Raw genomic sequence first — 27862 nt, forward strand, 5'->3', positions numbered from 1 at the left:
TAAATTGGGAACCACTTTTAAAAAGGTAATATTACTTGATTTGAAGATTATTCTTCCAAAGAAACTTCTACCACATCTGGAAACTCATTCCTGAGTCTAGAAATTCTCCACTTTAAATATTTGTTTCATGGTGCTGAAACAAATTTAAGATTATTGGTTGCCAGAAGCCAATTCCAGCATGTCAGCAGGGCTGAATTATCCGGAAATGGCTGAGGGCATTTCCCCAAACCTGAAAAGGATGCATAAAATGATTTCTTGCTGCCAGACAGCTAAGAGCATTTCAATCTACATGTTATTGCCTCCTACTGGCCAAACACCTGAACAGCCGTTGGCAGTTTTTCCCCAATCTGACAATGGATTCTGTATACCTAACCCTACCCTTTGAAGTGTATATCTACCTTGCCTTAGAACGATTTGTGTTAATAAAAAGCAAGGGGTCCTGAGACAAGGGAGAACTTAGTTTCTTTAGCTAAGTCTTCTCTGGCCCCCCAAATGCCTTCCAAAATTATGTTACGTCTCTGGACTCTTATTTAATTTATGCACCGCACCTTCTCCAGATTTCTGAAGCCTTCTAGATGCTGGATTAAGATCACTGGCATTAATTGGTATCAAAATACCTATTTATGCACAAAAGAAAAAAATGTTTAAAAAAAACCATGCAGGTGAGTTTTGAAGCAGTTGTGATTGTATTTGGCATGAACTGATAGTTCTCATTACATAAACCTAGCCTGTTCTTCAAATCTGAACTGTGTACTTGAGTCCAGTAAGGCAACAGGAAATTGAACATCTAATCTACATACTTATAATGTACACACATTTAATGGATTTGGATAGAGTGAATTTTAGATTGAAAATTTTTTTACCAGTTTTCTTCCCTGGATGTATACAAACTATAAACTTTAACTCACAACAGAGGCAAAGTCTCTCAAATAGATATCTGGGTGGAACTTCATTTGGTGGGACTCCTCAGAAGTGGTAATTGCTAAATAAGAACACTTTTTTTTTCCTTTAAAAGACCATGTTCGTATTGGAGAGACAACCACAGTTAGATCACTGTCCTCCTCACTTTTACATGTTTCTAAAGATTTCTTCAACATTGAAATTTCCATACTACTTGGTAAAGCTGTTTTTATTAGTTATGACATTGTTATCAGCTAAAATGCCAACTTAATCATTGAAAAGACACTCAGTATTTTATTTCTGGTTTTAATACACACCTATTCTCTTTGGCTGATTTCTGTCACATAAAAATTTATTTTATTAAACCCAGATGTCTTTTATTCATCCCATACAAGGCAATGTTAAAAGAATCAGTGACATATTGTTACTGTGTGTTTGTTAGTGAAGATTAAGATATTTTGCATCGCAGTAGAGAAAGTGGGAGCGTTGGCTCATAAAGAGCTAAGATACAGAAAAGTGGGCAGAGACTAATCATGGCCAGCAAATCTTTTTTTAATGCCTTAAAAAGGGTGCCTTAAATGGCTTTTCTGTAAGCCACAAAATGTAATTTTTTTTTTCTATTCTAGGCTTTATCTTTCAAGAAATGAATTGGATAATCCCCATAAACCAAAAGCATGGAAAATTTATCGTCCAGAGTTTGCAGTTGAAATTTATTTTGATGATGTTAAGTTGTAGCTGGTATCTGATTAAGTGTAGTTCCCCTTCTAGGATAGAATCATATTCTCCCCAATCCCTGCTATGTATTTATATCTTCAAAACCCTCTTCCTTGCTGGTATACTTATATTTACATATGTGTACATATGTTCTTGAGAATACTATTAAACATATATTAAATATATACAAGAGAAAATGTCAATGGAGATTTTTTTTCCTTTTTGAAGGAATATACTTTAAACAAAGTTTTGAGATAAATTTGGAACACAATACACAGGAACATTAGTTATCACTTTTAAATACTTTAAATAAAACTTTCATATCAAAATAACTGAAATATTTAAAAATTGTGATTCCCCCTAATACTGTGGGTTTATTTCATTTACTTATATATTTTTGGACAAGTATTTATTCCCTTTGTTTCACATTTGTAATTTCAGATTAGAAGGTAATTTCTATTTTCTTCCTCCATTTTATTTACAAACTAACAAATATCAGATTGACAGCAGAGACTTTTAAACCCAGAGACTTGTTTAAACAGCAGCCCCTCACCCCAAACACACGCTTTTCTCTTGCTCTCCAAGCACCGCACGGAGCACGACGAGCTTCCTTTAGTCACACACAGATATGGGGAGGCTGGGAGAATCTTGGTCAACAGGACGGATAGAGAATCTTGGGGAATTTTGTGAAGGAAGGTCACCTTTTCATTCTAGTCCTGTGTCCAGAGGGAATCATTTTCTCTTTGGTACCCAGTGCTATTCTAAGTACTTTCACTGCCACTGTATCTTAAGGCCATGATTGTGCTTGAAAACAGTTCTATTTTGGCTCTATTGAAATTATCCTTACTTGAGTGATTTTTCCTTTAGTTGGCAAGGCTCTCAACAATCTAGACCAAGTTAAATTCATCAGGAAACAAAGCTGGCAACTAATAAGAAACAGTACTCTGCTAAAACACACTATACTCATTCCTGAAAAACCTTGTACTCTGCAAAAAACACACACTAAAATGGTTTGCTCGGGGGAAACTGGGTTGGGAATTTAGGGGGTTTGGAGGTTTGGGGCAAACCATTCCAACTAACAAACGTAACCAGCACATTAACCACTAACCACCCAGGTGGCAGCTCAGAATGCCTGGAGGTTGCCACAGTAGATATTTTTTAAAAGGGGAAACTGGGCAATACCTTCAGTACAGAAGGGCTGGAGGGTGCCAAAGGAGCACGGCACAGGTGCTCTCTTTTTTCTCAAAATAGCCCACAAAGGGTCAGTGCCACCAGTGCAGCAGGCCAACTGAAGGCCTTTTGCTTTTGACAAAAGTTATCATCCTACTCTCCCTAACCTGGCTCCCCGGAAGGAAGAGATCTTGGAGGACTCCCTCTCAAGTTCCTTCCAAGTTATGACTGCATTATTCCCTGTTAATGGTGTTACAGAAACGTGTTGTGGCCGAACAGGCTGTATTGTTTCCACAGTGCACACCAGGGGGCAGGCTTAATTGAATGGGGGGAGTGCTTAGCTGGCTCATGGAGGAGTAAGATCTATCTTTTTCAATACTGGCAGACCCCAATTTTTAAGAATCTTGCTCTTTGAAATAAGGAGATACAGTTGGAGTTTTTCTTCTCTAATCCACCAAGATCCATCAGAATTTCTGGTAATGAGTTGCCACACAAGTCTGCTTCCTCTCCTAGAAAGAGAACTTGTTTAGGGTCTCTCGGGGGTTGCTGTCTTAGAACCCAGTGTGACTAATTCTTTGAACACAAGAAACTTACTTAGAATATATCAGAATAATACTGGTTTTCTTTTGTTTTTTGTTGTGTGTTTTTTTAATATACATTTTTATTGATTTCAGAGAGAAAGGGAAAGGGAAAGAGAGATAGAAACATCAGCGGTGAGAGAGAATCATTGATCGGCTGCCTCCTGCACACCCTCCACTGGGGATCGAGCCCACAACCCGGGCATGTGCCCTTGACTGGAATCAAACTCGGGACCCTTCAGTCCGCAGTCCGACGCTCTATCCACTGAGCCAAACCGGCCAGGGCTTTTCTTTTTTTGATACTGGTTTTCTTAAACATAATTTAATAACCTGGAACAGTATCCATAACTTAATAGCAAGAAGTTTAACTATTTAAAGAAAAAGAATGGTAACCTGCCAAATGAGACACATCACATCCACAGCCTGATGGAGGGAGATAGTAACTCTAGTGAACGAGTTTCATAATTGCAGTGTATATAAAGAACTCATATACTCAAATATTAGGCAAATAATTTAATGACATAGGACACTAGAATTTCTCTAAACACAGTGACCATATTTTTATCTGGAGTACGGATCTGAAATGGTACAAATTATACATGATGAATTCAATAGAATGAAAAATCAATTCCTCTGACTTTCCATTCCTTGCTCCCACTCACTCTTACGTGCCTCAGACTGTTTCTATTGAAGATATTTAGTTAAACCTTTTAAGGAGGACATGTGAGGTCTACTGCCAACAGTGTTGACATGCTGACAGGCACCACACAGGGGGACCAGGGACCCTGAGCAATTCGCTTCCTGCTGGAAGCCGGTACTACATTTCTAGCCTGTTCAGATGAAGTACCACTCACATGGCCAAAGAACAGCTTCCATCTCCAAGTCTGTGGGAATCATATGAATGAGTGTTTTGTTGCTATTACTGCATACATATGGCATAGCTTAATAAAAATTACTTTGTTCCATTGCTTTATAAAGTCACACCCCACATACAGTCATCATTAAAATTCAACGACTGCCAGTAGCAAATATAAGGGGCTCCAACACTGTCAAAGCATGATGGAGTTATGGACCCCAAGAAAAATTTGAGAATGGGTCAGCCCTGACGTTTCTCACTATAGAGTGCAAACACTACGTTTTGTCTAGTTCTGAGAAGAGGACTCCATCCAGGAGTACTGTCAATCACCAGACAGGGAACAAGGACTTCTCTTGGCTTTGGCACTCTAATCCCAGGATGGGTTTCCAGTTGGTGGAGGCAATAAGTGAGTGGTCCAAAGAATACTCTGGAACCCTATCCAGGCCAGGACCCAGAGACCAAAGCGAAGGGCTGTTGTGGGCCACAAGGTCTTCACAAAGACAGCAGCACAACCCCCTCTCCTCAGGCCCTTCTGCAACCTAAAGCCCAGCAGAGGGAAGCTCTTTGCGAGAGGATGGAAGTTGGCACAGTGAAGGCCAAGCACCTTTCCAAAGGCTTGATACTCTAGGCCACACCCAACAATATTTCAGAGAGTATATGATCTCATCAAAAAAACGAATGGCACTATTTTATCAGTAGAGCATCTTGGAAAAATCCAGGATGCCTACTCTGAAAGTTAAATCAGAAACATGGAAGCCACATCAGTATACAATTATATTCTCCTCTTTAAGATCTATGGATATATTGGTTTTCAAGCACCACAGGAATCCTTTTTAAAAACTTGAGCCACTTGGTATAGTGCATGTGTTAAGCAGATTTTAAGAGACCATGTATCTAGAATGGGTTAAGTCAGTGGTCGGCAAACCGCGGCAAACACCGACCACTGTGTTAAGTAATCATAACCATCTTCATGAAACATGGTTACCTCTGGGTTTTTCTAGTATGATCTGATTAAACACAGAACAAAATTATGCTTCATTCACAACACACAACCATCCAAACTGCATGTACAAGTTTATGCAAAATCCCTGATTATATTTAGATTGTCAGATTAGGTACCGAGGGCCAGAAGCTCACCCTGTATGTCCTACCAAGGACAACAGCAGTAGCTTTTCTATTTCAGTACAATTTTGGGCAGAAATCAGATTATGTGTAAAATTGAGGTCCTTCCATGAAGTTTAAGATTTATGGTAGAAGAACGGAAGACAACAAAATACTCTGAAGTTAAAATAATTCCACACTGGTCTTGTACTCCATGAAACCCTGAGATGAATTACAGTCCTCAAACACTTGTACTTGGATCCAGGTTCACTAGAATACTTCAGTCTGCTTCAAGCTGGCTCATCATCAACTTCCTGCTGTATTCATAGGCCAAAAATAGTGCCCCATTAGCGGGGAACGCTCGAATCATAGTAGGTTTCAGTCCAGAATATAATGCTGTTATTCCTAGAAGACAAAAGGGTGATCCAAGACTGAGTCCCTTCCTTAGAGATTTTCCATGAAGCTGCATAGCATATATATTTTTACACTTACAAATCCATACAACAGCATTAAAAACCAACACATGATGAAAGAACTTATTTCCAGATTTCCCCTGGACTAATGGAACTAAACAGACTACAGGAAACCGGACAATGTCAGGACTCCGAGCAAAGCTGGTTGATGTTCAGGTAACATACACCAATCCCATGCCTGGTTAACTCCTGGTAGGTGGATCTGGTAGAACTGAGGCCTCACACGGGCAGACAAAAGGCGAACACAGAGCCACAGACTGCAGTGGTCTTGTAGCTTCGCCTGGGGGACGAAGACGAGGCATAGGGCAAGTGAAAGAGCATTTCTAGTTTTAGCATTGCCCTATGAAGATCCAATTACATAAGGGAGGTGTAAGTACTTTGTAAAACTATAAAGTGTTATGTAAATTTAAGAAGGGGTTACCTATTAGTAATATACAAGATGTCTGTACTCTACTTGGGATACAAACAATTCCTGCATACTGTTACTGTGCTCTCCCTTTTAAAATCATGATAGAGGAGTTCACATCCCAGCTTTAAGATGTATAGAGGATGCTGGAAGGACAGATCTTCACTCACTATAGTAGCATAAAACTGGCTTTATACAAACATTAAGTAGAAAACCTACATCTTCCTACATAACTAAAAATTGATAAAAAATCACCTTCAGAAATTGCTTAGTGCATTTCTACTTCCAAGAGACTAAAGATTAAGCATGGTGCACATTCTTTTAAATCCCTTAGTGGTTCTCTTAGGATCATCTGAAAATATATGACATAAAACAAGTGGTGCTAACTTCAAAACATCTGTCCCTTTAAAAAAAAGTCCATATTTCAATAATTCCCTCCAGGCTATTTAGAACAGAGCATCCTAACAGGTACCTGGCTCAGGAGTTAGGAATAAGAACTTTAAACATTCTTGAGAATAATAAAAATAAGCTAAAGAAAGGCAAGTGGAAACAAATCCACAAACATGGATTAACATACAGTGCTAGACAAGGAATATGAGACGGGGCAGAGACCAATTATACACATGATATATTGCAATAAGACCAGCAGTGAAATATGACATACATACGTGCTCTGTTTGTGCAATAGCAGACCCACCTTCATTTTTCACAACACTTATACAGGTTCCAACAAATCCTGCCTGTTTTCCAGACATGGAAAGAACTTGAATTCTAGACTTGATGCAATCCACTGGGTAAACAGCAAGCCAGAGGCAAATTCCACCAACTCCACCACTTAACATCAAAGGGACAGGGCCTAGAGAAGAAAATTAGCAAACAGTGTTTTATCTCAAAAACAGCTGATGTGACATTTCTAGAGGTCAAGGTAGTGGCTGCAGGTAGGTGAGAATAAAAATGCTAATGCTGTGGAGCACAATTCTCTGAGGCAACTGTCAAACTCTAAGAGCAAAGGTTCCGTGTGGTAGTCTACCCACACGGTAGACTTCACCAGGAGGGGAAGCCCTAGTGAGGGTAGCCCTAGTGAGGGTCGTATTAGGTTGGTCACTGTGGCTCTGTGGCCCTCCTGCCCCACCCTCCAGAGGGCTGGTCCACACAGAACCAGCAGGTCCCCAGCAGCACTGAATGCCCTACTCGGAGGAATGAGATGAGAGAGCACTGAAACAGAGGCCTCTTTTCAACTGTCTCATTCTGAAGTACTATAATATTTTAAAGCCCAACAACCCTGATTCTTCCTTTACTGTGGAAAATAAAAGTTGTCCTATTAAACAGAACAGTTAAGCCTGGGAGCTTGACTAACCCTAGAACAGGTCCAAAACACTGAAGGGAGGTTTTAAGGAAAAAGTCATCACACTCAAGTGGACCAAACACTGATATATTGTGTCAAGCAGTTAAATAGAAGAAGCTAGAAAGAACTATAATTTCACTGCTTTCAAACACTATCAAGTTTCATTACCAAATTTTAAGCTTACTGCAAGATAATTTACAGGTGATTTCCCCATTTATTGATGATTTCCCATAGGGAAAGGAATTTCTGTATTTCCTCACATCTAAGATGGAGCCAGAACAAATTAATAAATGTTATAACAGTAGAGAAGTTTGGGCTGCACTGCTTCATCCTGTCCTGGGGAAATTACCAAGCTGAGAGGAAGGTGCCAACAGTCGCCAGCGCCACCAGAGGAAGATACCTGCAATTGCCAGGGCCACACTGCTTCCCAGTATCTGGAAATCCCAATGCCAGGTGGGCCCCCACAAAGGGGTGCAGAGCGCATGGAATCTGCAGCAACCACACCATTGGAAAGCTGACACCGTCAAACCCAAAGTGAATACATTTACCTAGTTCATCTTTTGATCTCCCTGAAGCAAAAAACGATCGACTCTGTTCATAGCCGCCGAAAAAGAAGAAATAGCCTGGTACTTCTCGAAGTAAAGTGCTTGAGAGTCCATGATAGAAGCCCAACGGGCCATCCTTTCTAAGGATACTCTTCACTACAGACCAAACTGTGCTGGAAGGAGACAGAGGAAGAAAGTTAAACACAACTCCGGCATTAGCACCCAATCAACAGACCTGATTAAGCTCTAGGAAGAAAACAGCTGATTTTATAAACAGAGGACCCAGAATTCTGAGAATAAAAGACTTCTGTGGGAAGGAAATATCTAGAGAAGCACAGATACAATTATGTGATGACAAGTGTTATCACCTAAACCCGTGGTCGGCAAACTGCGGCTCTTGAGCCACATGCGGCTCTTTGGTCCCTTGAGTGTGGCTCTTCCACAAAATACCATGGCCTGGGTGAGTCTATTTTGAAGAAGTGGCGTTAGAAGAAGTTGAAGTTTAAAAAATTTGGCTCTCAAAAGAAATTTCAATCGTTGTACTGTTGATATTTGGCTCTGTTGACTAATGAGTTTGCTGACCACTAACCTAAACTATTCTATGGTAAAGAAATACATTTCTAGAAGTCATTATTATCAACAATGTAAAAGAACTAATGCCCATTTTTTCAACAGTGAATAAGTGAAGTTACAATAGGAGCATCCAAACTCAGCAAGAACAAATGGTATTCTACTTGCCCAATCCCTTACCTCCCTCAATTCCTATTTTCTTAATCTTTCTTTAGATCTGGTGTTTTGAGGAAATTTGTTCAGGTGTTTTAGGGGTTGTTTTGTTTTGTGTTAATACAGAGAAATGAGCTAGGGAGTAAATGTTACTTGAAGATAAGACCAAAGCAATTCTATACAGTTCCTTTAAGGCACACACCAAGAATTTAGTTCTTAGAAAGGAAGGTATGCAAGAACTTTTATTGCAAGCAGATCAGAGTACTGCAGCAGCCAGAACACAGGGCACTTTCCACCTGGGCTCCTCTTCCTAATGGTGTGTGCCACAGCAGACTGTGTCCCGCCAAACAGCATGAAACCAAAAACCACGCACTCCTCTAGCTTCTCACTTTATTCTCATCAGGTGACCTGGCTTGGACCAATGCAGGATTAAGGCCTGAGGTAGTAAAGGCCACTGCTTTTAATGGTTAACTCTCTCTGAGGACTTCAGAAGGCTTCTCAGGCATTACCATTAGCTAGGTCCTTCTAGCAACACAGATCTCATCCTTAATGCACGTGGCAAAGTAATCTAATTCCACACAATTAGCCTGCCTTCCAGTCTAAGTCAACCTTTAACTATCACATACCACTCTGTGGACACTGCTATACCTCACTATAGTCACCCAATATTTATTTTGTGCAAGGTGTCTGTTTGCCAAAGTCCTTTGGATCGAACAATTACTTTCTTTTTTTTTAATACTTGCCCAAGAATATTTTTTCCATTGCTTTTCAGAGAGAGTGGAAGGGAGGAAAGGAGAGGGAGGGCGGGGCAGGAAGGAAGAGAGAGAGAAACATAGATGTGAGAGACACACATTGATTGGTTGCCTCCCACATGCACCCCAAATGGGGCGGGGATTGAACCTGCAATCTATGTGCCCTTAACCAGGAATCGAATCCGCGACCCTTCAGTGCATGGGCTGATGCTCTAACCACTGAGCAACTGGCCAGGGCTTTTTTTAAAAATCCTCTCCAGAAGACATGCTCAGAAAGAGGGGATGGGGAGAGAAAGTGAGGGTAGGCGAGAGAGAGAGAAACATCCATGTGAGAAACATTTATCAGGTATCTTCTGTACATGCCCCAACTGGGATGGAACCTGCAACCTTTCAGTGCATAGGACAATGCTCAACCAAATGAGCTCCTTGGGCCAATGTTTTTTGTTTTGTTTTTTAAATGGATCCACTTTAATTTTTTTTTATCCTTACCCAGAGACATGGGTATTTTTGTTGTTGTTTGTTTTATTGATTTATAGAGAGAGAGGAAGGGAGAGGAAAAGAGAGAAACATCAATCAGTTGCCTCCCATAAGTACCCCGACTGGGGATTTGAACCACAACCTAGGCATAACAATTACTTTCATTAAAAATACCTTAAACTATGCTGGAGGCTAATTCCAGCATCCTATCTAATAAAAGAGTAATATGCAAATTGACCGTCACTCAAAGACACAATATGGCCACCCCCATGTGGTCAAAGATGGCTGCCCCCATGTGGACACAAGATGGCCAGCAGGGGAGGGCAGTTGTGGGCAGTTAGGGGTGACCAGGCAAGCAGAGGAGGACAGTTAGGGTGACCAGGTCAGCAGAGGAGGGCAGTTAGGGGTGACCAGGCCAGCAGAGAAGGGCAGTTAGGGGTGACCAGGCCAGCAAGGGAGGGCAGTTGGGGGGGACCAGGCCTGCAGAGGAGGGCAGTTGGGGGAGTCCAGGTCAGCAGGGGAGGGCAGTTGGGGGGGACCAGGCCTGCAGTGAGGGGCAGTTGGGGGGGACCAGGCCTGCAGTGAGGGGCAGTTAGGGGTGACCAGGCAAGCAGAGGAGGGCAGTTAGGGTGACCAGGTCAGCAGAGGAGGGCAGTTAGGGGTGACCAGGCCAGCAGAGGAGGGCAGTTAGGGGTGACCAGGCCAGCAAGGGAGGGCAGTTGGGGGGGTACCAGGCCTGTAGAGGAGGGCAGTTGGGGGAGTCCAGGTCAGCAGGGGAAGGCAGTTGGGGGGGACCAGGCCTGCAGTGAGGGGCAGTTGCGGGGGGACCAGGCCTGCAGTGGAGGACAGTTGAGGGGACCCAGTCCTTCAGGGGAGGGCAGTTGGGGGGACCAGGCCTGCAGGGGAGGGCAGTTGTGGGTGATCAGGCCAGCAAAGGAGGGCAGTTGGGGGAGACCAGGTCAGCAGGGGAGGGCATTTGGGGGGACCCAGGCCTCCAGGGGAGGGCAGTTGGGGGGGGCAGGCCTGCAGTGGAGGGCAGTTGGGGGGACCCAGGCCTCCAGGGGAGGGCAGTTGTGGGTGATCAGGCCAGCAGGGAGGGCAGTTAGGAGTGACCGGGCTGGCAGGGGAGGGCAGTTGGGGGAGACCAGGTCTGCAGGGGAGGGCAGTTTTGGCTGATCAGGCCAGCAGGGAGGGCAGTTGCGGGAGACCAGGACAGCAGGGGAGGGGAGTTGGGGGGGGACCAGGCCTGCAGTGAGGGGCAGTTGGGGGGGGACCAGGCCTGCAGGGGAGGACAGTTGAGGGGACCCAGTCCTTCAGGGGAGGGCAGTTGGGGGGACCAGGGCTGCAGGGGAGGGCAGTTGTGGGTGATCAGGCCAGCAAAGGAGGGCAGTTGGGGGAGTCCAGGTCAGCAGGGGAGGGCAGTTGGGGGGGACCAGGCCTGCAGTGAGGGGCAGTTGGGGGGGACCAGGCCTACAGTGAGGGGCAGTTAGGGGTGACCAGGCAAGCAGAGGAGGGCAGTTAGGGTGACCAGGTCAGCAGAGGAGGGCAGTTAGGGGTGACCAGGCCAGCAGAGGAGGGCAGTTAGGGGTGACCAGGCCAGCAAGGGAGGGCAGTTGGGGGGGGACCAGGCCTGCAGAGGAGGGCAGTTGGGGGAGTCCAGGTCAGCAGGGGAGGGCAGTTGGGGGGAACCAGGCCTGCAGTGAGGGGCAGTTGGGGGGGGACCAGGCCTGCAGTGGAGGATAGTTGAGGGGACCCAGTCCTTCAGGGGAGGGCAGTTGGAGGGACCAGGCCTGCAGGGGAGGGCAGTTGTGGGCAATCAGGCCAGCAGGGAGGGCAGTTAGGAGTGACCGGGCTGGCAGGGGAGGGCAGTTGGGGGAGACCAGGTCTGCAGGGGAGGGCAGTTTTGGCTGATCAGGCCAGCAGGGAGGGCAGTTAGGGGTGACTGGGCCAGCAGAGGAGGGCTGTTGGGGGAGACCAGGCCTGCAGGGGTGGGCAGTTGGGGGGGGGGGACCAGGCCTGCAGGGGAGGACAGTTGGGGGCGACCAGGCTGGCAGGGGAGGGCGGTTAGGGGCAATCAGGCCAGCTGGGGAGCAGTTAGGCATCTATCAGGCGGCAGGGGAGTGGTTAGGGAGTGATCAGGCTGGCAGGCAGAAGCAGTTAGGGGCAATCAGGCAGAGGCAGGCAAGTGGTTGGGAGCCAGCAGTCCTGGATTGTGAGAGGGTTGTCCGACTGCCCTGGGCTCTGTGACATACCCCATCCTCACTGGGAGGAGACTGTAAATGGTTATCTACTGGTTTTTCCCAGCAGACTTACAGGCTTTGAGTTAACCATAGTCATACCCACTCAAGGGGTCCCAGATTGGAAAGGGTGCAGGCTGGCCTGAGGGACACCCCCCGTCCTGCACGCATTTCATACACCGGGCCTCTAGTGTCATAATAAATGCAAGAAGTCCTCAAAAGGTTGATGGGCTTCTATATTCAGCAGGGCTGAATACATGTTATTGCTTACTGGAACATCCTAAGGCATTTCCCCAAATCTGAAAATCTGCATCTATTATTGCCTGTTACCAGACAGCTGAGGGCATTTCAATTTACATGTTATTGCCTCCTGCTGGCCAAACACCTGAGGAGCCGAAGGCAGTTCCCCCAAAACTGACAATGCCTACTGTATACTAAACCTTACCTTTGATATGTATATCTACTTTGCTATAGCGCAAAATGTGGGAATAAAAAGAACCCTTGGTCCTGAGATAGAGAGAATTTACCTACTACAGCTAAGCTTCCTTTGTCTCCCCCATGGATTACAAATTTATATTATATTTCTAGTCTCTTTATTAATTTACACACAGCACCTTCTCCAGATTCCTGAACGCTTCTAGATGCTGGATATCACCCTGGCATTAAAACTACTTTTAGAGGACATGAGGACAACTTTATGGGTGCTGTTCATGTTCTATTTTTTAATCTGGCCACTAGTTACAAAGGCATGACTATTTTGTGACTACATATAGAACCGCACACTTATGATTTCTGAGTATACATATTTCACTAAAAAGTTTTAAAGCCCTAGCTGGTTTGGCTCAGTGGATAGAGCATCAGCCTGCAGACTGAAGGGTTCCAGGTTTGATTCCAGTCAAGGGCACATGCCTGGGTTGTGGGCTTGATCCCTAGTGGGGGGCAAGCAGGAGGCAGCCGGTCAATGACCCTCTCTCATCATTGATGTTTCTATCTCTCTCTCCCTCTCCCTTCCTCTCTGAAATCAATAAAAATATATTTTAAAAAAAAGTTTTAGCCAAAACTGGTTTGGCTCAGTGGATAGAGCGTCGGCCTGCGGACTGAGGGGTCCCGGGTTCGATTCCGGTCAAGGGCATGTACCTGGGTTGCGGGCACATCCCCAGTGGGGGGTGTGCAGGAGGCAGCTGATTGATGTTTCTCTCTCATCGATGTTTCTAGCTCTCTATCCCTCGCCCTTCCTCTCTGTAAAATATCAATAAAATATGTTTAAAAAAAAAGTTTTAAAGACTTACACTTCTGAACCTCTGGCTATGACTAATAGGTTCAAATTGGTTGTAATGAATCTCAAGGCTGCAGGAAACAGGGCTCTGTGACGTACCCCATCCTCACTGGGAGAGACTGTAAATGGTTATCTACTGGTTTTTCCCAGCAGACTTACAGGCTTTGAGTTAACCACAGTCATACCCACCACCAGAACTTCTGTCAGCCAGATGTTACAATGAAAAATCAAATTTTGAGGTTAATAAGGATAATCAATTACTTTTCGACTCAAATATATCATATTGCAAACGATTACTCACAGGATAACTAGACTCTGTTTTCCAGACTGAGTTGAAGAGTGATCCTTTGATCACTGAAGAAAGCTGTTTACAGGGGCTTCCCTGGGTTTTCAGACTTTGGGCCCTTTGTAGGTAAACGTAAAGGATTAGGGAGCGGGGGTTAAGGAAGTTAGCACTAGGATTGGGCTGATCAGCCTGAACACCCATGTGAATCCTGGGAACGGGCATCAAATATTCATCTCCAATTCCAAATGAGCACTTGTGAAGGCTCAGCTCTCAGTACCAAAGCTCTGACTATGTGCCTCCCCTCCTGGTTGGAGATCATGCCTTACACACACAACAGGCCATAAAGGGATAACTCATGGCTTCTTCTCTTCTGAAATATTAAATAAAGGTCAGATGGGGTGATGGGTCCAACCATCACCCCTTCCATTCAGAAAATTATCCTCTGACTATAGCGGAAAGGGTTCTAGAAACACCATATTTTGGGGTAGATAAATCTGTCTTTCTATTACTTGATTTTAGTACAATATGAAATTACAAAGTACACAATACAGTAAGGCAACAGAGACCTATTGTTTGTGCCCAGGGGTGCTTACTTCTGGCTTTTGGCTATCTTCCCTGATGTCTCCATTTCGTACATGGTCTGTAGCCGGCACTTCACGAGCTCAGTGGGGCAGAGCACCAGCGCAGCAAACGCAGAGGCAAAGGAACCGGCAGCTGCATTCTGCAGATCACTGAAGGACACAAGACAGGCGACCAATTACCGGTCCCGTTCTTCATTCACTCGGCACTCACCATGCTGAAACTCTCCGGTGGTAGAGGAGAGCGAGCAGGAGAGAAAACAGTTCCTGAGTACCCACCGGGAATCTGCACAGGCTCTTTTGTCTAAGGATTCCACAACCCTGTGAGGCTGACAGCAGTACACCAGTCTCCACATGGGGAAGGTAACGTGCCTAGTCACACCGCTTCCTCGTGGCAGCGCTAGGATTCAAACCAGGGTCTGCCTGACGGTAAAATCCATGCTCTTTTTATTGGTCACATGCTATGGCCTGAATGTTTGTCTCCCATCCCCAAACTCTATGTGGACGCCTTAACCTCAATGTGATGGCGTTTGAAGGGGTTCCTTTGGGAGGTAATTTAGGTTTAGATGAAATCATGAGGGTGGAGATCTTCTGGTGAGGTTAGTACCCTTATCAGAAGAGACCAGAGAGTTAGTTTGCGTGCGCTCTCTCTTCCATGCAGAACACAACAAGAAGGCATCCCTCTGCAAGCCAGGAAAAGGGCCCTCACTAGACATCGAATCAGCCAGCACCTTGACCTTGGACTTCCCAGTCTGAAGAACTATGAGAAACAAATGTTTGTTGTTTAAGCCTGCAAGTCAATGGTATTTAGTTATAGCAGCAAGAACTAAGACACACAGTGACATAAAAAACAAAACATGGAGAGGAAGAAAAAAATTACCCATAGTCCTACCACCTCAACACATGCACTGTTAATATTCCAGTGTATTTTGCTCACTAAGCTTTAAATAAAACTAGGTTCTGAGGCTATCCCTACACACCCAAAACCCAACCTGGAGCAGACACATATTATAACTGCCACAGATGAAACCCCAAGATAAATTATTAACCCAAAAGTTGTTCATTCTAAAAAGATTTCCCAGTTCAACTAATAACCTCCTGACCTCAGCAACACAGAGGGTATGTAGGGGAGGGCAAAGCCAGCGTGAGTCAGCAAGTTCAATGGCTGTAGGTAAAATGGCTAAGCTGGAAATAGAAATGGAGGAATGAATGCAAATAAATACAAATACCGAAGTTTTCACCTCCTCATCTCATACCCGTTTAGTGCCACCAGCCAGTCACCAGCAGCATTGTGAAACTGAAATCCACTAGAGTTCAAGACTATGGTGGAAAGTCTAAAAAACAAACTGTCAGGAAGGCTTCTCTGAGAGTTCATGGGGGTCAGAAAAGATGACCCTTCCATCCGTGGGGCAGTGTTTCATCAAGGGAGCATGACTGGCACATGGGGTGGAACAACCTCCGCTGGGCAGGAAGGACTGAGCTGCTCACGGCAGGACAGCTGGCTCCCTGACACTCACTCCCGTTAAATGCCAGCATCCTGCTGCCAATGGACAACCAGCAGCACTCACAGATTTCCAAAAGCCCCCAGGGAGTAATCCCCTCATCTTACTGCCCCAGGTACAGAGAGCCCCTTACAATTTTTCTCCAAAGTGAGCAAAAGCTTAACAGACATACCACATTCAGTTATCCTAAAGTTACAATACACTAATAGTTAAATAAACTGATGTCAAACAGCAGTGTCAAATCAAGGGCCACTTCCAATCCCAGCCCTGGTATCCTATCTCCTGGTAGCCTGGCCTCAGTGCCTCAGAAGGATGTACGGCTGGTGTTAAGTCTCAAAAGGATGGCTCCGAGCGGCTTTCTCTCCAGAGGAAGACACTCCTACAGTATGAACTCCCTTTTGATGTTAGAGAATTGAACATCAGACCATTCCGGAGCAGAGCCAGATACACAACTATGCTGGCACTCAGCTCTCCAGAGTGTGGAAATTGCCTGCCACTCAACTCCACTCCTTCCCACTCCATTCCTACTGCACTCGGTTCTCAAAACCAAAGCTTAAAATGGTTTCTGCTGTCTTTCAGCCAGCCTGCAGATCCATACTTGGCCTCCCTTGGGGACTCTCTGTCAACCTGCTGACAGGCAACAGTCAATCAGGGTCATTAACCAGTTTGCCAAGTTTTCAGGAACAAAGGTGGCATCAGTAAATGGAGCCGCCCATTCAATCTAAGATGTAGTAATGGTTAGGACACCTGAACAAACACCTAGCATGTCGTTACAAGGCAACAACAAGGCCAGATCAGATCTGCCTGGACTTTGGCTTTCTAATAAATACTTTCATCTACTAAGGCACTAAATGAGGTCCATAGGCCCCAGGTTGGGCCTAAATTATAAGCGTTGAGAGCTGGCACTGAAATGGTGACAGGCATAGGATGGGATTTTGCAAGAATTGACTGTTTATCACCCATTTAACAAACATGTACCTGAACAATCCTGCCATGTAAGATCTTGTCCAGCCAAATGTCAAAAGAGGACACCACTCAGGGCAGTGTTCAAACCAAGAACAGACAAATATTTACAACATTACTGCAGCAATTCACAACAGGTTCTCTCAAGTGGTTTCTTCTTTTCACTGCTCTGCTTATTCATCTTTTATCAAGATCCGACCCCTACAAAATACTCTAACTGTGGTCTTATGAAGAATGCTGGAGGGGGCTGGAGCCCTAGCTTTCTCAGCCATTACTGTGTGACTTTTGAACATGCCAGTACTTGCACTCCATTTCCTCTTTGAAACATAATACCCACTTTGCTCGTCCCACAGACCATCAGGGCTAAAAAACACACCATACACGTCAGAGCTCTGTAAACTCTGAGACAGTATTTCCCCAACAGGTGACAATAAACTGTTCTGCAAGATGAAAAAGAATCTGAGTTCAAAAGATAATAGAGCGCTGGTCAAGGAAAATAGGAAGGGGTCTTTCTTGCAGGGCTCCTCCAGAATTCCATGTGGTTGCTGTTTCCCATCTTCTCTAAGGATGTTGGAGGCCCACACTCCAGACTCCTCAGTCCAGAGTCTTTTCCTCTAATGGGGTGAGCTGCAGTCACAACAGGTTCTTCCTGTCAGTCTCTACTCTGGGAAACCTCACTCTCCTGGTTTGTCTCCTGCTTATTCACTTCCTCTCCTTTTCCTGGCCCTCTCTACTGGAGGGTCCTAGGTTCAGTGCTCAGCCCTCTATAGATGCTGTCTCCATGAGTGAGCTCATCCAGCCACAAGCTTTTAAAAAACAGGTTCCATCCATCAAGACAGAATTCCTTCATATAAAAGGGAGCATGCTTAGACCTCTAGACACCTCCAAGAGAACATTTCCGTACAGACGGAACCTAACTTCAGTCATGTAGGACCTTAAATGCAATGAGATTTCAAATTCCTACCAAAACAACCAATAAGCCTGCCCTTTGCAACCAGGAGGCTGATAGAATAGTTTTAAGTTATTTCAAACATGGCAATGCTCAAAGGAGGCATGGATAAACATCCCAGGGGCTTTTAAATTCTTTTTAGTCTGTGTATAATAAATGCCCAAGAATGACAGGACATAAGCCAAAGTTTGATGTTTGTGGGAGACTTGGCCAAAGAAGATTCACCAGTAATTCCTCAGATGCTTATGACCCTTCCTAAAATTCCAAAATCTCCTCAAAACTATTTGGTTCAGGCAATCTCTTCCAAGACTCTTCATTTTGCTGATGAAGTAGAATCTAAAGTTTGGGTCACAAGTTGCACCTATGGTTTTAGTCTAGCACCTCTGCCCATAAGAGAAGTAGCCCTACCATCAGCATCTTAAAAGCATTCTCCTGAAGAATACCAATGCCTAAGGGTGAGTCGGCAACTCTCCCATTGTGTAATGCAAAAGTACATTCCAATACAATCACTATATATATAAAAGCCTAAGTGACCTTTCGACCAGTAGCTATGACACACACTGACCATCAGGGGGCAGATACTCAATGCACAGGCATGGAAACATGGAACAGACTGATGAATCTCAGAGGGGAGAGGGGCAGGGGGCGGGCAGGGGGAGGGAGGCAGGTGGGAAGAAATTAACCAAAGATTTTATATGCATACTAGAGACCCAGTGCACGAATTTGTGCACTGGTGGGGTCCCTCGGCCTGGCAGGCAGGGACCGGGCCGAAACCAGAAGTCCGACATCCCCCGAGGGGTCCCGAATTGCAAGAGGGCACAGGCCAGGCCGAGGGACCCCACCGGCACGAATCCATGCACTGGGCCTCTAGAATATTCATAATCAGAAAGAAAGTAGTTATTTTTAAAAAGGAAACATTTTCTCCATAAAGTATTATAAAATCTTAACTCTACAACAGTGTTGCTTTTTTACAAATCAAAAAAGTGTCAGTGTCTTCAATCACCTCAGCTTTGCCTGCTTGTCCAATCCCACCACTTTCCGCACCACCTGCTGGCAGAAGCCGTAGCACATGAAGAGGACAGAGTTCTCAGCGATGTTGGCGATGAGCGCTGGGCTGGTCCCCTTGTAGAAACCCCGGAAGCCCACCTGTGAGTAGGTCTTTAGGCAGCAGTCAGTGAGGCCCTTGTACAGGTCAGGGAACGTCTGCATCTTCACTTTCATTGTGTCGAAGGGCTGCCCAGTCAGCACACATGCTGTGCCCCCTGCAACAGGACAGAAGTCTTCTGTAGCACAAGTCTATGGCTACATTTTAGAGTGCAGACTCGATCACCCATGGAAACGAGGGACAGGCAGCCTACCCCAGCACTGACCCCTGCTTCAGCTCATTTAGACCTCTTGCTCCCCCAAACCTTCTCACCCAGTCCAATAAACAACATGTGTGGAGACCCCCAGCTCCAGCCCTGAAAGAACTCACATGGTAGAGACACTGATGTGTATTCAACAGTCCAAAGCCACTGATACAAAGGTGTGGCATGTGTTAGCAGCATTGGCAATGGGGTCAGAGGGATTTGGGCTTGAAGCCTGGCTCTGCTGTGAGATCCTGGACAAGTGAGACAAGTGATGTAACTTCCCAGCCTCAATTCCTAGTAGGGTTAGTGTAAGGATCAAATATAACAATGGATGACAAGGCTTAACATAATGGTGGTTACATAACAAGTGGTTAATAAATAGCAGTTGCACCCTGGCTGGTGTGGCTCAATTGGTTGAAGTGTCGTCCTGTGCACCAAAGGGTTGTGGGTCAGGATGCATGCGGGAGGCAAACAATTGATGTTTCTCTTTCCCTCTCTCTCTAAAATTGATTTTAGAGAGAGAGGGAAAGAGAAACATCAATTGAGAGATGTTTAAAAAAACATCTCAGGAGAGAATTAAAAAAAAAAAAAAGCAGTTGTTGTGTGTGAGTGAATGTGTGTGTGTGTGTGTGTGTGTGTGTGTGTGTGTGTGTGTGTGCTCTGTGCATGTAACCATAAAAAAGGAAGGGGAGGGAAGTCTGGAAAGAGTTAATCACTTTTCTTTGCCTAATGCCTGGTGCTGGTGACTACCAGAGAAATAACAGAGAAATAGGCAACAGATAAAGAAAAGAGTGGCTAATTAATCCCTGAAGAATTAAGTATCTGAGCCTACAAGAAAGTCTCTATTTGGACTCTATTAAAACATGATTTGTATTCAGATAGGGAATGAACTAAAACGTGCCTCTGCTTAGCAAAAATCATATATTTATTTGCTTTTATAGGGTAAGAGTATTAAATACAGAAAATCCAAAGATCACTTCAAGAAAAATTCTGAACGTAAGGAAAAGAAAGACCTAAAATGACCCTATTATATCCCCAAATCCTGTATTGGATCTGCATTTTGGGAACTGACACTGGCTAATGTTTCTACTTTCCCTTGGGCCTGCAAGGCCACCATATCTCAGATGTCTCCTGCTTGTGTTAGAAAGCATAACCACTGATAAGGTTATTAAAGCCTAATCAAAACTGAAGAGAAAGATTGCATAAATTATTTAAGAAACAAACTCAGAGACACAGACAATGGTATGAAGGTTTATCAGAGGGAAAGGGGGTGGCGGGAGGATGAAGAGGATAAAGGAGGTCAAATATATGGTGACGGAGGGAGACTAGACTATAGGGTAGTGGTGGTGAGCACACAATGTAATATACAGATGATGTCTTATATAATTGTACACCTGAAACCTATATAATTTTATTAATCAATGTCACCCCAATACATTTTTTTTTAGTTTAAGAAATGCAATTTCATAATTTTAACATTATGCATAGTTATTCCAACTCAGTTGTACAAAGTATAGATTGGGGAGGGGGTGCTAAGAATAACTCCCAATTAATTACTGGGAAATAAACAGGCATTTCCAAAGAATGTGAAAACTGTTTGATCTCTTCTCTTAAGCATTCACAAATATGATTTTTGTGATCCTATCACTACTGATTGCTTCTTTTAGAATAGTAATACATTTCTGTCTTGTCTTATCTAATTATCCCTAATTCTGAATACAATTTAATAAAACATCACTATTATTAGTTATCCTCTCCTAGGTACTAATGGGCCATAATAAAATAAGATCCTAATTATCTCACAATAATTTAATTATTCCAAAAGAAGAGGTGAAATGTCAGAATTTTTAAACGTGGTACATAATTTAGATGACTTAGATGCAGATAAACTGAATAAAGCATTTAATTCAGAGCATTAATATTTTAACTGGAAGTTTTCCATAGTCTAACCATTATCCTAAATGGTCCAGACATCATAGGTTACTATACTAGTAATATGCATTTGTTGCATATCTGTAACAGGTACATTTCTAACAGGAAGAAGGTAGGAGGCTAATGAATTTTCAAATGCTAGCTATAATTCTCTCCTTTCATCCATGAAGGTAAGCTAATTCCGAGGTAATTTACCACACACAAATGATACTGTCGAGGCACTCATCGTGCCCATCAAGTAGGTGACCACTTATCAGAGGGAAAGGCATGTGTTCAGAATACAGCTAGAATAGCAGTTGCACCCTGGCCAGAGTGGGAACTGCATGTGGGACCCTACCGGTGCACTGGGCCTCTAGTATGCATATTAAGATCTTTGGTTAATTTCTTCCCACGTGCAGTTCCCACACCAGCCAGGGTGCAACTGCTGTTCTAGCTGTATTCTGAACACCAGCACCAACCAATGGGGCCAGCAGGTCCTCAGATACCTACCAAGTCAATGAAGCTATGAATAATTTACAGGAATTAAATATTTCTCCACGTGCTTACACCGCAGACCTCTGAGCATCTCATTCTCCTTGAACACATGGAAACAGCCTCTGCATTTTCTCGTAGGTATCACAGTGGGCCCTGCATTTTATTCTGCAAGAGGCACTCAACCTGTCATGTACTCTATGCTTTACCAAGGTTGCTGTTACGGATTTTCAGTCCTTGATGTAGTTGAGTCAGCAAATGACAAGGTGCTGAGGAAGTCTATCAGGCACGGACAGTGTCATGGTGAAGGACAGCTCACAGGGACAGCAGAGGTGAGAAACAGACCTTGAACCAGAATTATTTGGTGCACCCACAAAGAGGTGAGAACCTCAACCTCCTCTGGAGGCAGTCAATAAATGTTCAGTTTAACAACACAGAGAGATGTATCATTGTCAAAGAATTCCCATTTAAAAATATTGTCATTTGAGAGCATAAACTTCAATGATCTAAAGTACCATATCCTTCAATTATGCTGGTTAAACAAGCATACTGCAACAGAGCAGCAGAGTAGGGGTGCATCATTTTATAGTTCTTAAACTACTCAAGTGCTGCCACAGGTTTCCCCTTAGCGAGATTACACTTTTGAGATCCACGCTGCCTCATTCCAATAATTATCCAGTTATCTTCTTCAAATCCTTCCGAATTCTAGCTGTCGGGGCTCTCGATCCTCTCCTGGACTCCTACAGTAGCTGCAGACAGACAGTGACAGCTTCCCATTAGATAAGCTGCTCTAAAAATCTGCTTGGTGTGGAAGTTTGCTTAAAAGAAAAAGGAGAGATACAGAAGAACCTGTGTGTGTTACACCATCACCTTGGCTTGTTCTTACATGCTAATCATTTCCATGGGTGGGCTGTGTCCACAAAACACTCGGGCCCCTCTGCTCCTGGCCAGCATAAAATTCCCAAAGCCCAACAGTTTCCCCCTGCAGAGAGCTAGGGCAGTCAAGGCTCCAAACTAACCCCACCTCCAGGAGTGCTGTTGGCCCGTTACGAACTATTAAAACAAAGAGGACAACAGAACTAGACAAGGAACCAAGCAGCCAAGGTCCTAGCCTTGTCTGTGTACCATCAAGCTGTGCAAGCTTGAACAAATCCATCTGGGCCCCTTTTCTATGTTTAGAATGAGCATTAGAGCCAGTGGTCTCTAAAGGCCCTTCTAGCACCATCACTTGAAGAGCAAGACCCTCCAATGTGGAATGGCTGCTTCCCCTTTGCATTCCACATAGAGGGAGTTCTTAGGTCACTGCCACGAACCTCCTCTGCTCAGTACTCACAAGTCCCTCACCAGATTGAAAACATAGACCCCTGAAGAGAAGCCTGTTGTTCTTCGAAGTTAAATGACCCAGAGCAGTGCTCTATCAGAGAAAGGTGACCCTGTGTTTCCAGGGCAGGAAGAAACACTCACTCTCAGTTTTTAGGAAAAGTAAATGTTAGCATGTGTAGGAGCCCCTACATGTTCAGTCACCAGCAAATGCTTTACACACCAGATTCCCAACAATACGGTTGCAATGTATAGCTTTAAAATTCACTGTAAATTATAAATGTGGCATACAAATGCCTTTCTTGGAAAAGGTAAGCTCTTCAACTCTATCACAATAGATCTGACATCTTTGATAGAGTGACTGAAGGACGTTAAATTCCAAAAGCTGAAAATCTCTCATGCGGTTAAATATCCACCTATTGCAGAGACCAAATGGTTCCACTGTTTCCGTATCAGTGTCCAAATGTGGCATGGACAGGCAGGCGGGTAAGGCACGAGGTCTGAGGGGCTGCAGCTGGACTGCACAGCAGGATGAGGAGCTGACCCAAAGTCACACAGAAGGCCAAAGTTTCCCCAGCTCCTGGGTTGGGTCACTCCCTGTGGTCGCTAACCTGGGAGCTGGAGCCCTTGCCCTGCACTTCTTATCCGTGTCTGCAGTGGGCTGTTTCTAGCCTTCCTCATTAGCTTACCTTGGCCGACCTTTGGTTCATGGGAAAACACTTTGTTCTTCTCTGAAATGCAATTTCTTTTTTACAATGAAGCGAATGACAGGATGAGAGTAGGTGACCATGTGAATGCACTTGATCTGTTGAGCCACAAAGCCCCATTGGATAAGAGGACAATGGCAACCCACACCTCTAGCCTCTCCATTCTTCGGTGCTGCAACCCATTATAAGTTTTGGTGTAAGAGGCAAGGATAAACCAAGGTTTTCATCTGGGAAGTCTGAGCATTAGAGTGCTCCCCCAGTCCTAACATAACACAGGAATCTGGAGAACAAGTTACCAGCCATCTACTTCCCATTCCGTCCTTTGCATCAGGCTGAGCAAAGGTGACCTTTGTAAAGAATAGCCTGTGTGTTAGAAGCTGTGCCAGGGAGTACTTACTTGTACCCCATGGGGCCACAGTCTGCACTGGGGCCCGGGCCCGGGCCCAGCCCACCATTCCCCAGCAAATCCTAGGGCCTCACCTGACCTTTCTGGGCTCTAAGGTACAGTGAACGTCAGCCTCATTTACCGAAGCTATTTCTAAAGGGTGTCCTCCTTTCCTTCCCTGGCCGTAGTAAGGACAGTAACTGAGATTCCCTGGGGACATGGCTTGGTGTTATTTTTACATTGCAAGGGCTCTGAAAACTGCCAGGCTTGGAGTGAATCCCAAGTAACCTGCACATCCAGGCATGGTACAAAGAACAGGGACTTTAGCTTTGAGGTGCAATGTTTTCCAGCTGTAAACTGGACACCTTCCCACCCTGCACCTTGACTCATACTTGGTTAATCCTCACCCAATGATATTTTCCCATTGGTTTTTAGAGAGAGTGGAAGGAAGGGGAGAGACAGGAGGGGAAGAAGAGGATAGAGAGGGAAGAGAGAAAAACATCAATGTAGTAAGAGATACATCAATTGGCTGCCTCTGGCACATACCTCAACTGGGACTGGAACTTGCAACCCAGATACGTACCCTTGACTGGGAATCGAACCAGTGACCCTTTGGTGCATGGGCCGGCGCTCTAACCACTGACCTACACTAGTCAGGGCCTGACTCATACAGTTTTAATATAATGGGAACTAGTCTACCTTCTGCTGTGCTCAGAATTCAATATTACACTTCCGTTAAATGGATTCGTTCTGAGTTAAGCCATATTGATTTTGGGGTGACAAAGGAAATATGCTTTCCCTGGATCTCACTATAGAAAGTACTTGAGGAGGAGAGGATGGAGTTCTCTCTGGGATTACCTGCGGCCCCTGCTGTGAGGTCGATGGCAGCTTGGATGGCAGGATTGGACTTCATGTTTGCCCACTCCTCTGCTGGGCTCCGTAGAAGGCAACTCTCTGAGGCTTATAATGGGCACTTCATATCCCTGGGAGGAGGCAAGAGTTCACCATCAGTCAGGCCTCTACAGCCTCCCTTTCTCTAAACCTGCTGCCTGGTTACTGGGCCTGAACTTCTGGGAGCTGGGAAATCAGCTCCAAAGGAAGTGGGCTCAAGATGTCAGCACTGCCTAGTGACTGGCCTCCCTTTTTACCTGCCCACCATCTCCTCACAAAAAGCTCACAGATCAACCTTCCTTGGGTATCAATGTTACAGCCACTGGTGAGGGGCACTTCAATCTCACCATTCTGAAACCCTTAGAAACAAATGCCAAATAAGTGAGTTAGCCACTGGCGTCCTAAGCCACATCAAATTAGTTTTGTAGAGACTTAAGTTGAAACATCACTCCACTAGGCTCAGTTCTAAATTCAGACAGCAGCCTGTGCTGGGTCCCTTAGAGAAGGTCACAAAACAGCTGGGCTGGGGAAAAAAACAAAAACAAACAAACAGGTTAGGAGCTGTGCCAGTGACACATTCCAAAGTCTGAATGCCTGCCTGTTCTGCCACCAGCAGGATGGCTCCTTGGACCCCTAAAGCTGGGGGTCCCCATCTATACAAGGCAAATAATAAAAGTATTATTATTATAATACAAAGGCCACTTGGGACAGATAATGAACTGTGACCATGCATCAATTCTTAGAACCAGCAAAACACAGCACCGAACATCAGTTATTATAATCACAGTCCCCACCAGTGCTTCTCAACCATTTGTGCCCACAAATCACCTGGGGACCTTTTTGAACTGCAGACTTTGATTGACAGGCCTCAGGTGAGACCAGAAATGCTGCCAGCCCTGATAATGCCTGACCACCAACCACACTTTGAGAAGTAACACCTGCTCCATTGTGTCCCAAATATGTTTGACAAGAACCATTCTGGGGCACCTTTTAAATATTTAAATAACAGGCCTCTCTCCTGGAAATCTTGATTCTGTGTAAAAACCAGAGCCTACTCCCTACCTTTAGACAAAAATCAACTATTGCTGAGGTACAGACTTAATATAGAGTACAAAAAGCAATGGTGGCTCATTACCATAGAATATTAAATAACCAATTTAGCAACCAACTCTGCATGATTTTCAAACTATGTAAGTGACTTCTCTAACAACAAGGAACAGTTTTTATCCTCATTACACTTAAGACCTGTGTGATCCCAGTCAGGCCACCCACCGTTCAGGAGGGGGGCTGAGGGATGGGCTGGATCAGTGATGAACACCATTTCCTAAAGGTCAGAAGAAAATAATTTTAACCACTTGAAGAAGATTGCCAATAACCACAGAGCAAGAATCTAACTTTTTTTTACAAAAAAATTTAAAACCAGCAACAACAAAATCACAGTACTTAAAGCAGATGACAACGATGTAACGTTAACCGACAGGCCTGGAGAGACAGTACCAATGGTTGATAAGGTGATGGCCATCCAGTTTCTGGAGAAGGATGTCAAGATCATAATCTAATCTCCCCTTTTTCCAGATGGAAAATTGAGGCCAGAGGAAGATGAACTGTGAATGTGCATCAAGGAGTCACACATAGGGGCTGGGCGGAGGGAGGGAAAAGGATGGGGGGCATTGGAGAGATCTGTAATACTATCAAGAGTAAAAAAAAAAAAAAAAATTAAAGGAGTCACACAAATAGGGCACATCCAATGTGGCCTCTCAGTGTCTTCGTTCCTTTTGGAATGGACATTTCTTTCTTAGAAGGAAAAGAAAGGCACACCGGATTAGATGCCATCACTGTGGATCCAGCCCCTTTACTAGTAGATAAGCCGAACTTATTAAACACGTCAAATCCTACAAATAACTACTTGAAGAATTATTAGGATAGTAAAAAGTGATGGGAACATTAAGAAACAAAGTGTGAGCAATTGGTTCAAATTATGAGTAGCTTTGGCTTGAAGGAGACATAGGGCTTGCAAGACTGACCAGCGTTAGTAAAACTGATTGATAAGCCTTCAGTACCACCTGAAATATAAAAACTGAACCCTTTCAGCGTCCCTTTTGCCTTTTAAAACGACACCAGGGTCGGACTTCAGGACAGACAACAGCGCTGGTCATACATCTTAACTGATCCCTAGGGAAATTAATTTCTCTAGCGGGAGAATCCTAGAGGCCGCATTCTACGCGAAGGTTCCAGCTGCAGCTAAACCTGACAGCAGGCGGCCGCCGGCCAGCAGGTCCCGGAGCTGGGGCAGAACTGCGCTGGGATGCAAACTAGCCTCACTACCAAGCGGCCCACGAGCCACTCCTCCCCGGGCCTCGGGATCCTCGCCCGCACGAGGGGCACCTTAAGGAGCCCAGTTACAACTTCCCCGGCTCTGATTCTGCCCGGCAACCTGCGGGAGTCTCCCATTCATAAGCGGCCGGTCCCCCAGCGCTCCGCACAGAAGGCGCTCCGCACAGACCGCGGAGCCTCCCGCAGGTGAGCGCGCAGGCGGAGGCCGCGCAGCCTGTCTCCGCCGAGACCCGGACAGCACGCGGCCGAGGGGCCACACGCGGGTCCCTGAGCACGCGTGCCGCGCCTTGGCCACCTCGCCGGCTGCCCTGGAAGGTCACGCCGCCCGGGCGCGGAGGCCCGCCCGCCCCGCTCCCAGCCGGCTCCCTGCAGCCGCGAGCGCCAGGCCGGGGTTGCGCTCACCGCCGCGCCAACGGGCCGCGTCCTGCTCGGGCTCCGGCGCCAGCAGTCCTCTCCCTCCGCGGCGGAGCAGCGCTTAACCCCCACGTGGGCCACGGCCGGCCTTCCGCCCCGCCCCGCTCTAGGGCCCCCGGCGGCCGGCCCCCGCGGCTGCGGAGCCCAACGGCGGGGCGGGCTGAGCCGCCGGGAAGCGGAAGTGGGCGCGGGGCGGCGGCGTTCCTCCCGCACCGGCCGGGGAGGGGG

General features: G+C 45.4%; 2 protein-coding genes across 4 annotated transcripts in view; one reads left to right on the forward strand and one right to left on the reverse strand.

Moving 5' to 3' along the window:
* Window positions 1-1635, forward strand: part of LOC308244098 (phosphatidylinositol 3,4,5-trisphosphate 3-phosphatase TPTE2-like) — a gene marked incomplete at both ends in the record, with an annotated part of 137167 nt that extends 135532 nt beyond the window's left edge. Inside the window, one exon of the mRNA XM_080660133.1 lies at window positions 1527-1635. Coding sequence (XP_080516259.1) covers window positions 1527-1635 — 109 coding nt within the window. The remainder of the gene's footprint in view (window positions 1-1526) is intronic.
* On the reverse strand, window positions 1119-27862 carry SLC25A15 (solute carrier family 25 member 15). Of its 3 annotated transcripts, none has more exons than XM_080661746.1 (7): window positions 27623-27862; window positions 24854-24978; window positions 18835-19093; window positions 14433-14570; window positions 8092-8261; window positions 6896-7054; window positions 1119-5724 (listed from the first exon to the last, which is right to left on the reverse strand). In XM_080661746.1, the coding sequence occupies exons 2-7, from the start codon at window positions 24906-24908 to the stop codon at window positions 5600-5602; spliced, it is 906 nt and encodes a 301-aa protein (XP_080517872.1). In that variant the 5' UTR covers window positions 24909-24978; window positions 27623-27862; the 3' UTR covers window positions 1119-5599. The 3 variants fall into 3 exon arrangements, with proteins under 3 accessions (XP_080517872.1, XP_080517873.1, XP_080517874.1); XM_080661747.1 differs by having other exon boundaries at window positions 6867-7054; XM_080661748.1 differs by lacking the exon at window positions 14433-14570.

This window comes from Plecotus auritus (assembly GCF_963455305.1).
Source record: "Plecotus auritus genome assembly, chromosome: 3".
Lineage (NCBI taxonomy): Eukaryota > Metazoa > Chordata > Mammalia > Chiroptera > Vespertilionidae > Plecotus > Plecotus auritus.

Excerpts from the sequence above, each read along its gene's own strand:
- SLC25A15 (XM_080661746.1), bottom strand. The coding sequence starts at position 24,908 with ATGAAGTCCAATCCTGCCATCCAAGCTGCCATCGACCTCACAGCAGGG. Across the intron at positions 14,571-18,834 it reads GACAAGCAGGCAAAGCTGAG|TGATCTGCAGAATGCAGCTG; the intron begins GTGATTGAAGAC and ends TGTGTCCTTCAG. Across the intron at positions 8,262-14,432 it reads AAGATAGCCAAAAGCCAGAA|CACAGTTTGGTCTGTAGTGA; the intron begins GTAAGCACCCCT and ends GTCTCCTTCCAG.